This window comes from Xenopus tropicalis, chromosome 2 (genome assembly GCF_000004195.4).
Source record: "Xenopus tropicalis strain Nigerian chromosome 2, UCB_Xtro_10.0, whole genome shotgun sequence".
In the NCBI taxonomy this organism is placed as follows: domain Eukaryota; kingdom Metazoa; phylum Chordata; class Amphibia; order Anura; family Pipidae; genus Xenopus; species Xenopus tropicalis.
In genome coordinates this window covers 62670113-62682363 of record NC_030678.2, presented here as the reverse complement: position 1 = coordinate 62682363, position 12251 = coordinate 62670113, and the positions used below count along the sequence as shown (strand labels likewise).

Below are 12251 nucleotides of genomic sequence, written 5' to 3'. Positions count from 1 at the left end.
AAATCTACTTTTTAATGCAATTGAATTTGAACAGTTTGTACCAGGCCTGGTAATCCATTGCATCACTCTATGACCTATTGCCATATAATTTGATTTTTTTAATACTGACCTAAGAAATGAGTGTTGAAAATAATGTGTTTGCAGAATATAAAACTATTTAGATTGAAATAATCTATGCAAGGCGAAAGCATATCTAATGTTTATTTGTAAGACCCATAGAGCTTATCTGTGCTTAAGAATTTGGGTAGATTTGCCATTTGAACATCTTAATGACAAATTAGTTTCATTGTAGTATAAGTTTATGCAAACATAGTTAAAAAAAAGGACATGCTTTCATTGTCCTTTAAATAATTTAGATTATTTAAGGTTTTTATAAAATACTGCATGTATATTTGTGTTCCTACTGCCTCGATATTTGAAAAATCTGCTCTTTAAAGGACATGTAAAGCCTACATTTGCCTGCAATGTATATCAGTTGGGCAAGTCTCCCTAACCCAAATGGCATAATTTGTACTGCATATACCCCCTCCGTTTGCCAGCACCATCACATTTTCCTAAAGCAAACAGCAGCTTTCACTGGGTGGCCATTTTTCCTCTGATACATAATCAGTTACATTTAAATCTGCAAACAGCATACACACACTCAGAGACCCTTATTCAGCATACATTTCATCAAGAATACAGATTCACACAAGCAGAACTGTCTTTGATAAAAGTTCTGCTTTGTTTGAGCTGAGCTCAGGAGAGTTGGATGGGAGAAATAATTGAAGCAGACAGCTAGAGCTGAGTTTCTATGGGAACCAGCAATGCCAGAAATCAAAGCAAATTCCTGAGGGGGAGGCAAGTGGGTTACAGGAGGAGAAGGAAATCTAAGTGATTAAGGAGATGTTGCAGTCTTACTATTAACCTATGGACATCCAGTGTGGCAGGTATTGAAAGTTTTCAAAGAGGCTGTTCACTGATAACATTTTCATTTTTGTGTGTCCTTTAAAGGAGAAGGAAAATTTAAAACTAAGTAAACTTTATGAGAAAAGTCCATGTAAATACAACAATAAACACTCAAAGGAATGCTGTTCTGAGTCCTCTGTAAAAGAAACCATTCCTTTGCTTCTATTGTGTACACATGGGCTTCTGTATCTGATTTCCTTCTCTCAGCTCAAACCCCCGGGCATGGGCATGAGCCTGCACAGCTTGCTTCTATCCCCCTCCCTCCTCTCCTTTCTGCTGTAATCTGAGCCCAGAGCTACTATTCTGCCAGAGACACAAAGCAGGAGGAAAGGGAAGTTACGTCATACCAAGCTAATATGGCAGCTGCTATCGTAAACAAACAGAAAGAGCTTCTAGGGCTGTTTACTCAGGTATGGTAAACCATTCTACAGAATAAATATAGCATTCTAGTTTGCCCTATTGTGACTACGCTTTTGGGAAGAAGTGCATCAGTAGCTTTAATTTTCCTTAAATTTACTCTTGCCAGCACAGAGTAAGGAGCACTATAATCTGTATATTAATTTCAAGTGAAGATCATTTTACGTTCTTATATACTAATTGACAAAATATTTTATATAAAGGTGTTTGCAAATATTTTGGTATTGATTTTTTTGTTATTTCTTCACCAGGATTCTGTACCTTACCATCACTCGAGTATGCAAAACTGAGAGAAAAATACTCAAATAGGAAAGGTTTCTTTGCGGGAACCACTTTGGAATATGATTGTCTGCCTGGCCACAGACTCAGGCTAAATACTGAACCAACAATAAAATGTCTGGACACCTTCCAGTGGTCTTCCATGAAAACATCATGTGAACGTATGCATATTTCAACCCTTTTATTTTATCCATCTGACGAAACAGTACTCATGACAGCATAATACTGTGGTGCATGGAGAGTTTGTGTAGAAAAGGTCAACTCGCCAATGTTTTGGGGCCCTAAATTGAATTTTCTGTGGGCCCAGTAACATCTAGTTATGCCACTCCTTTCAGGGATTTATGATTTATAAAGAAAACTGTTCACTTAATGATATGAAAATCTTATAAATGCAGGGGTCACGTTTGTTACATATTTAAGCTGCCCTCTATCATTGCTTGAGCACTATCAACTTGAAAACAAAAAAACAAAGCTACTTTTTATTTTTTAGCAAAGCAATGTAGAGCTCTAAAAGATGTTATTTTAAAGGCTGCACGAATAAAGCTTTCTTTTAGGTTATTGTAAGTTACCTCCCATTGTTAGTAAACTGAACCATGCCAGAAACACACTGGTCAACAGGAAGGGAAATAAACCCACAAACAGGCCAGCTGACTATTGAGTTAAATAACATGTATTGATGAGCAAATTTTTGGCCAAGCATGAATTCGCCACAAAATTCCACATTTCCCCATTGGCAAATTCTTTCGTGAACTGCTGTGAAAATTTGGCACAACAAAAATTTGCTGAGGGAGAAAAAGTTGTGCCAAAAAAGGCATGGTTGCATCAAAAAGTTTTGTGCGGCAAAAATTTGTATGGTAGCTGCATTTCAAATTTTCTTTATTCAAGAAACAGATTTGCTCATCACTAGTAGCATGTTGAAATTTCTATCCAAAACCAAAAAAGCAAACCAAATGCTTCTTGCATCGATTATCACTGATTATTTTTTCTTAAAAATCATAACTATATGAGATTTTTTTTTGTTACAGTATATTTTTGCTGTTATTGAACCAATTACCAATTATTTGCTTGTTACCACCTCTCAGGGGTGCAAGTTGCAACCATGTTTAATGTTATTCCTTAATACTAAATCTTGTGTTGATTGCATCTTACTAGGTGCATAATTTTTGCATTTATCTTTATTGTAACTTGTACTTTCAACTTGTAGGAGTTAATTGCAGTAACTTTGTATTTGTTGACTTGTTGTGAAGCTATCCAACCCCTTCTTGAAACTATTAAATGTATCTTCCAGAACAACCACTTCAGTTAAAGGAGAACTAAACCCCAAAAACAACATGGGGTATAAATGCCGTATTTTATATGTTAAACTTATTGCACCAGCTTAAAGTTTTAGAGTCTCTATAACAGTAATGATCCAGGCCTTCAAAGTTGTACACAGGGCATAACCATTTTGGATTTTGTTAAGAGTGTCAGTGACACCTATGTGCTCAATGTGCTCTGGGCAGCTATGGAAAAGCTAAAGCAGGGGCATGTAAGATGGTTCACAACATTATTTGACATACATGTAGCAAAAGACTGTACTGGATCTTAGTACCTTTGTGGGGACTGAGACAAAATTCTGCCTTGATTATGTCATTACAGTGGGTACAAGTCATGCAGGGGAAATTACCTTTGTAAAGCAAACCTCATAATGGAATTTAGTTATGATCGCCAATGATTTCCTCTCTTTTATAAGAAAACAGAGGTTCAGTAAACAATGTCCCAAAGTTCTTTTTCAGGATATTAGAATGGCTACATACATACTTGGAAAAGTGATTGGGTAGTAATAGGAGTAGCACATGGGTCCACCATCTTTGACTCACCTACCGTAGAGGCCTGCGAGTCCAGTAAGTGAAGTCCCAAGAGGCTTCTGGTGTACTGTCTCTTTAAATATGCCAGTTCTGGTTATCCAGGGCATAAACAAAAAAAACTTTGTGCTGTACATTGGGTCAGATCAGAGTGACCATGCTTTTGTTCACAAATACATCTTGTAATCCTGTTATTGTAACTTTTTATTACTTATTATTAATCTAGTCAGACTTACTCCTATTCATCATTCAGTCTCATCATTCATTTTGGGTAAAATGGACCCTAGCAATCAGATTCCATAAAAATAATTACCAACTACAAATTATTTGAGAATTTCATTGTCTGCATTATATTAAAAGATAATTCTCTGCGTTTTTCATTATATAGTTGTCTGTCTTGCCAGAGATTATCAGGGTGTATTAGGTTAAAGACCATTTCAATATTAAAAGATTATCAACTGCTAGTTGATCCAGAAGAAGGCAAAACACCCTTCTGAAGCCTCTCCAGTTTGGCACAGAAGGGGAATAAATTCCTTCCTGACTCCAAGATGGCAATCAGACAAGTCCCTGGATCAACTTGTACTGTGAACTATTTTCCATAACCCTGTATTTCCTGACTTGCTAAAAAGCCATCTAACCCTTTCTTGAAGCTATCCAATGTATCAGCCAGTACAACTAATTCAGGGAGAGAATTACACAAATTCATAGCTCGCACAGTAAAAAACGTTTTTCCGAATATTTAGACGGAACCTCGTTCTAATTGGAATGGGTTCCCTTACGTCTAATTTAAATCCCCCATTATTGTTAGTTGCCCTAAACTAAACAGCCTTTTCTATTTGCAACAGGAGCTGAGCCTTTCTTCTTCGCTTACTTTAGGGGGTCTATAGCATACCCCTACCATTAATTTGCTGGACTCTACTATTTGTGAAAATGTTTGAAAAACACATTGTTGTATTTTTTTTCCAGAAATTGTTTGTGAACATCCTCAAGATTTCAGTAAAGGAAGGATTAATACACAAGGTCCATACAAATATCAGACTAGAGTTACCGTTATCTGTGATGAAGGGTGAGTTATATATGTACCTGAGGAATTTTTAATGCTATCTTATAGTTTAAACATGTTTTCTGCCCTTTTTTTCTTGTTTATTATATAGCAGTACAAATCAACCTGCAATTGCACAGAACACAAATTGTTAAGGCACATAAAATTAAGTTGGTTTACTCCTGTCATCAGACAGTTTCACAGATTAGCAGCAATTGTACAGTAAGGAGGCAAGAAGGTGGGATTGGCTGTGCCTCCTTCTATGGGAATTAGACAGTGCTGCCAACACCCTAGTACTTTAGATGGAAGCAGGCACAGAAAGTACAAGCTGAGTGGATGAGGTTTTTTTCCAATTAAAAATGATTGAATAAATCATGCTTAACAGGGTTACCCTTTTGCCTCAATTACAAAACATGGAGAATACAGTTTGGCAAAGTTTTTTGACCAAATATGTCCTATTTAAAAGCAACAATGCTTCCTAGAATCTAGAATCCTAGAATGGCTAAATCAGAGCACAGTTCTTAATCCAATGGATACTTTGTGGCTGGAAAAAAAAAATGAAAAAAAAAAAAAAAACTGTTCACTTGTTATCCTAATACAATGTGACAGAATATTTTGCAAAAACAAATGGGGACAATTACAAAGCTGACACAGACTAATCCATGCATACTCATGGTTGTTTTTCCTGGCAAAGGTGCATTGACTAAACTCTGCTCCTAAGAACATATGCAGGCAGTTATTTTGTGTTTTTTTCATAGCACCTACCCTGGTTTTTAAATATAAATGTCGTAGGAACTGCCTACTGTTGCCAAAAGAGATACTATTATTGTGTATATACAGTATGTTGATGTATAGAAATTACTTATTTCTTAAGTAACCTAAAGAAGTTGGATCTGCTTCCTGTACATAGCAAACATGAAATTATGGAAATTAATGGATTTTATGGAAAAGTAAAACTGCTTTTTTTCTACTATTTTCTAGATACACAACAAAAACAAATCACCTAGAGTGTCAAATTGATGGAACATGGAGTAATTATCCTCCTGTATGTGAAGGTGATGCTTCCATTTTCTTTGCCTGAATTTTTTGTGCTTAGATATCCGATTGTTAAAGGAGAAGGAAAGTTAAGAATTACTGGGGGGTGCCAAAAGTTAGGCACACCCTCCAGTGATTGTAATCACTTACCTTTAACCCTGGCCTGTTGACTCTGTTAGGAGAAAACTGCACAGGCCTGGGGTACTAGTGATCCAGCAGCCCTCTTCCTTTTTTATTTGCATGGCTTATGCATGCGCAGTAGAGTGAAAAGGCGAACAAAAAAAGACGTCTTTTTCGCTCTACTGCACATGTGAGGGCACCGGGATCCTGAACATAGAAGAGAGAAGGAAGAGGATCAATGGCTCACAGCTACCCTTGGCTGGTGCAGTTTTCTCGATAGAAAGATTTGTACGGAGCAATCCAACACTGCTGTTAAAAAATCATTATCTTTATATTTTCATCTCTTTAAAAGCATATTGTGCATATACAAAAAGAACCACATGCTTGACGCGTTTCGTGGTATCACACCACTTTCTCAAAAGCTGCAGCTTTTGTAATGAAAAAATATGAAAGATGAAAAAATAAAGATAATGATTTTTTAACAGCAGTGTTGGATTGCTCCGTACAAATCTTTCTATCGATTGGTAATTTTGCCGTCTGGGTTCCGGCCTGTGCGTTGAGCACACACTGGCTGTCCAGTAAGTGCTCCCGTGATTTCAAATTTGTTTGGTGCAAATTTGTTTTTTCACCCAGGATAAAAGGTAAGCAATTACAATCACTAGGGAATTTTTACCTTTCCTTCTCCTTTAAGCATTTTCAAGAGTCACTCAGTTTTTCCATGTGGTCTGTTTTACTGCAAAAAAGCAGATGTAATTTTTGCCCATTGCCTTCTACATCTGCTGATTCTTTGCACTCTGGAGAGACAACTGCATTCATTGCATTTGCAGAATTTACAGCAGAATTTACAGCAAATGAAAAACAGTTGTAGCATAGTGGAAAGGATCTTCTGAATTAATCTTTGAAACTATCTACATTGCCTACATAATATTAGTAAGATGTAGCTCTTATTCACAAAAAAGGAGGTATTTATAGAGATTTGTCAATGCAGTCAGCAATCAATGAAATAAAATACAAGTAAGATTAGGATCTCTCTCTTTTTCTGACATTATTTTACTATGAACCCGAGGATAGAATGATTATAAATGTGCCCCACTGCCTCTCAGTTGTCCCTCATAGAAGTATATCTGGTTCAAATCAATTGGCCTTGCGTGGGGAAAAGGAAAAGGGATGCTGATCTGGGGTTTGTGTATCCCTACAGATTTGCCAGAGTATGATGGGAGTGTGAAGAAAAGGCAGTTCTAGATGGTGCTGATTTTTCTAGGAGGAGACCAACCTCTGTAGTCATGGTGAGGAGGACAGGACTAGACCTAGACAGTTGTAGTGGATTCAAGTATTAGGAAAGTTGATAGGGTAATCGGTCATCCAGGTCACTGCAACCAAACAGTTTGCTGTCTTCCTGGTGCCAGGGGTTGGCATGTAGTTGAATGGGAAGACAAATTATTGACTGGTTCATATAGGTACTAATGACACATGAATGGTAGATAAGAGACCTAAATAGGATATAGGATCTAAGATTTAGGAAAGGTTTTCTAATGTCAGTCTTTTTATTCAGATATTTTGACACTGCCACAGTGGGACAGTGGGAACGTAGGGTGCTATAAGCATGGCATAGGAAAGAACCATTTGGGTTAGATGGTTATACACTCCCAACCATGATCAAGGACCACTGGGCAAGGCTATAGTTCCTTATATAGTTACTTAAAATCTCTGTGGGATAGGTTAATTCGATATAAATGTACAATTATATATGACTCATCTGAAACTCTAAAAGATGGGTAGGTAGTCAAAAGGTGCCAAATGCATCATTCATACATCTGAAATGGCACTGTCCCCCTATACAAAGCTTTTTGAGGGAGGTGATTAGGTACTTGGTTGAGAATCTGGCATTTCTAAATCTGTTTTCCTGGGATACTACTGGGGCTGGTTGAATATGTACTACCTCTGAATAGGTCTTGCTTTCTTATCAGAGCAGTCCTGTGCTGCACCAAAACAATAGTGGTGATGCACTGGATGGGAAATAATGCTCCTGTGATTAGGCAGTGGGTCAACTTTGTTAATAAATCTTTGCCCTATATTAACTTCACTTATGGAGCCTGTGAGAGTCCTGCCAAATTTGAAAAAATGTGGGCCCCATTGCTTGATGTAAATTCAATTGATATCCACAATTCTTAAAGCTTATTTCTTTAGTCAGTCTGATATCTCCTCTTGATATAAATTTGAGCGCTCCGCAAATCTTTCATGGTGTAATGATAGCGCTTTTTTGTTGCTTGTTGCTGCTTGCTGTGTACACTATATCTCTCTGTACTCGTTATTGGTGTATTAACATTGTCTTTTTTTCCCTTCAGAAATTGTGTGTAAACATCCTGGAGAATTCAGTAATGGAAAGATTGATACACAAGGCCCATACAAATATAACACTAAAGTTACATTTATCTGTAATGAAGGGTGAGTTATATATGTGATCATAAACATTTTATAGCTTTTATTTCTGTATCTTGAAATGTAGGTAAACATTTTTTACAGCAATGTAAATGCTATAATATATATATCACACTGCTATCAGCTGTTTCTTAAAGGAGACATATTGGATATATGGGAAAACCCCAAAAAATTCTGTAGGCAATCATGAATAATATATGGTGCTGGTTTCACTTTGTGCAAAAAATTAATCCTATCTGTAAAAATGGCCCCTTTATTGGAGCTCTCTATAGATCTTATCAGTTCTCTGTCTGTGTTTGAAATGAAGGGTGGGCGTGTCCTAACGGTCCCTGCCAGAAGCACAGTAGGAGGACGCTTTCCTCCAATCCATAGATCCCATAATAGAGAAAAGTGAGTCTGAGAAAATCAGAAACAAACAGTTTAAAAGCAGGTAAACAGGTTAGAGTTATAGCATAGAAGATTATTAGAAGTCATATTTCAAATATCTGTACCAGAAGAAACAATAACAGATGTTACATGTTCATGTTACATTTGAGACTAATTATTATTACTCTGTGTTATCCTGAGCCTGCTCTAAGGGTTATATATCCGCCCATGGAATTTGGTAGAAACATCTCTCTTAGTATTAATTGATAAGAAACGTCTCTCTTAGTATTAATTGATAACTCGGCATATATCTAGCATTGTCCGTTGCTAAGTGGGATTGGCTTCTAATAGAAGATGAGTTTGATATTGGTTTAGCTTAAAGTTCTGCATCACAGCTAAGATACATAGTTTGGGTCATCTGGGAATTGTAATCTGTAAGAGAGCATTTAAAATGTCAGGTATTGTTGCCCAGTAGGGTGTAATCAGACTCACATCTTATGTATGAAAGCTGGGAGGACAAAAAGCCCTGCATGCCATTGACCTAAGACTATGGACATGTGGCTGTTCTGTGTATATGTAGCCCGAGAAACAGCTGATCCGCTGTGCATAGTCCGCTGCTGTGTCTGCACACTCAGGCACTGCATCAACCCGGATGCAGAGATAAAGAGGATTTTGCACTCGTAAATCATCTCTGCAAACAGCCCTGTTGCCCGCAGTCAAAGACGTATTGGCCTTTTTATCAAAAATGTTTTAAAGGTTTTTTTTACTAAGAATAAACACATAGGGGCACATTTACTAACCCACGAACGGGCCGAATGCGTCCGATTGCGTTTTTTCGTAATGATCGGTATTTTGCGATTTTTTCGGAAAATTGTCGCGACTTTTTCGTTACTAATACGATTTGTGCGAAAAAACGCGAGTTTTTCGTAGCCATTCCGAAAGTTGCGCAAAATCTGGCGATTTTTCGTAGCGTTAAAACTTGCGCGAAAAGTTGCGCCTTTTTCGTAGCGTTAAAACTTAAAAGGTGCGACGTTTTGCGCAAGTTTTAACGCTACGAAAAAATCACAACTTTTTGCGCAAGTTTTAACGCTACAAAAAAATCGCCAGATTTTGCGCAACTTTCGGAATGGCTACGAAAAACTCGCGTTTTTTCGTGCAAATCGTATTGGTAACGAAAAAGTCGCGACAATTTCCGAAAAGTCGCAAAGACGCCGAAAAAATCGCAAAAAATACGAAAAAGTCGCAAAATGTTTGTTTTCAAATCGGAATTTTTCCAATTCGGTTCAGATTCGTGTCTTAGTAAATGTGCCCCATAGTTTAAAAAAAACAAACAAACTGTTTCCTTATTTGTGAATTTTTATGGAAAAAAGTGACAATTAATCACCCCCCTTGGTTTAAAGTTGGTGTAAAGGTATCATATTATAGATAACTGATAACAGAGACAAATAGCATACCTTTGTTTAAAAACAAATGGAATGGAACACTAGAAAGTCTGAACAAAGTAGGAACAAAGTAGCTGCCATTTAAAAGGGGACCTCTCACCCATACATGAAACCCAAATTACTGTTTTTATTACCTCATCCATACCCATTATAAAGGCATTTGAAAATCTCAGCTGTCAATCATATATAGTCTGCCCCATCTCTATGCCTTAAGGTGGCCATACAGGGACCGTTTCTAGCTGCCAATATCGGTCCTTTAGACCGATTCGGCAGCTTATCTGCCTGTGCATGAATGATGGGTCCGCCCCAACTGACATCTGGCCTGAAATCGGGCAGATCTCGATTTTTCTCTCGGGGACCGCATTGGCTCGTTGATGCCATCACCGAACCAACGGCGACCAACCTGCCGTTCTCTTCTGATAGTTTTGTCCCAATTAGCTCAATATCGCCCACCCGTAGGTAAGGATATCAGGAGAAGATATGCTCACTTGGCAAAGTCACCAAGCTGTGTATGGCCACCTTTATCGATAGAGGTGTTTCCATTCAGCGCTTCCTAGATGTCACTGCACTCCTCACTTTTCCCCTCCTTCCTAACCATCTAATTGTGTAGCCAGTGCATTGGCATGTGCAACAAGATTTTGGCATACTGCAAAGCTTGCCTTAATAACAGTGTCCACAAAATGGCACCTGCATGCATACTGTATTTGTGAATTCCAAGACTGAAAGAAACAAGATTTCAATCATTTATATAGTGTAAGTAAATTTATAAGTTTATTTTTCTTGACAAACACAAAAGAAAATGATATGGAATTATTTCTTAGGGTGACAGGTCCCCTATAAAGGCCACTATTCACAGTGTGCACATACAAACCAAGGGAACACATAGATATTAGGTCACATCAGCCAATTAATGGGCAAAGTTCTGTCTTTTGGTCGGGTGATCTCTAAGGGAGTACACAGACCAAAATGGTGGCTCAAGGAAGAAGATGTAAGAGGGCAATGTTTACTCATATATTTATTCTAGTTTGGGGAGATTCTTTGGCAGGCCACTTAATATGATGTAAATTATCTGTTGGTTAAATATTCATTTTGGGGGTTTAGTTTTTCTTTAACAGTGTTTAACAGTTTAATATAATTTTAAAGTACATTGAGAATATAGCATCATTCTTAGGAAATTTAAGTTATAGATTTGGTATAGCTGTATCTAAAAGAGTCCACATCTGTTAAATCTAGGGTCTTAAAATATACTGTACATGTAAGCTTTGAGTAGGACCTGCCTACTGTCAATTGCTAAAAGAGATACCATTGTGTGTATGTACAATATATTGATATAGAGTGATTACTTATTTCTTAAATAACCTAAATAAGTTTTATCCGCTACTTGTAAATAACAAATATGAAATCATGGACACTATTGGATTTATTTGAAAAATAAACCTGCTTTTTTTTCCATTATTTCTTAGATACACCGCAAAAACAAGTCACCTAGAGTGTAAAATTGATGGAACATGGAGTAATTATCCCCCTGTATGTGAAGGTAATGTTTCCTGCAAAAGGATATTTCATTGTGTTGCCTAAATTTTGTTTAGCAATCTTAAAGAGGTATTGACACCAGAAATTAAACCTTTTTCACATGTCATAACATTGTCTTTGCATGCTATTTATAATTTTGCCATAAAAGTATTTGCCTGATGCTTTTACCTGTCTGATCCCCCATGTTCCTCTATGAGGGGGCCGGCATATTTGTGCAGCAGGAGTCAGTTAGCATTAGAAGCTATAACTGACAGGTTGAGAAGGGACAGTCAGGTTGGTAAAACAGTCAGGTTTAGAAAATCCAAGTAACTATTACTTACAAAAGCAGAACTATCAATGAAAATCAATCAACATGACCTATAGGTAACTTTTAATGTACATTCATATTTTGAAGAGAAATTTTTTAGTGTCAGTATCACTTTAAAGGACAAGTCAACCCAAAAGATAATTTTTGTCTAATAAAAGAAAACAAAATTTTAAGCGACTTTGTAATATACATTCATTACAAATTTGTAATGGTTTTTGTGTTATATGTATGTATAGTTACTAATAAAAGCTGTGTTTGCCTCTCCTTTTCTATTTGCCAGGTGCCTCTGACTTTTGAAACAATGTAACACAAGGCAGCAGCCTGACAGACCTGTCTTTCTGGAGGAGACTGACCTTTGCAACATTGTTTAAAAAGAAATAGCTATGAGTTCAGCAAATGCTGCTTTCAATAGCAATTACATTTACAAATCATTTTTAAAGCACTAAACATTTTTAATACATTGATATTGGAGAGTTGCT

The 12251-nt window shown here is 37.0% G+C and overlaps 1 protein-coding gene across 1 annotated transcript in view; it reads left to right on the top strand.

Annotated features, from left to right (window-relative positions):
• Window positions 1-12251, top strand: part of arc3 (amphibian RCA protein 3) — a 71027-nt gene that overhangs the window by 44605 nt on the left and 14171 nt on the right. Inside the window, 5 exon segments of the mRNA NM_001127127.1 lie at window positions 1617-1805; window positions 4455-4554; window positions 5512-5585; window positions 8031-8130; window positions 11396-11469. Of these exon segments, the coding sequence (NP_001120599.1) occupies window positions 1617-1805; window positions 4455-4554; window positions 5512-5585; window positions 8031-8130; window positions 11396-11469 (537 nt within the window).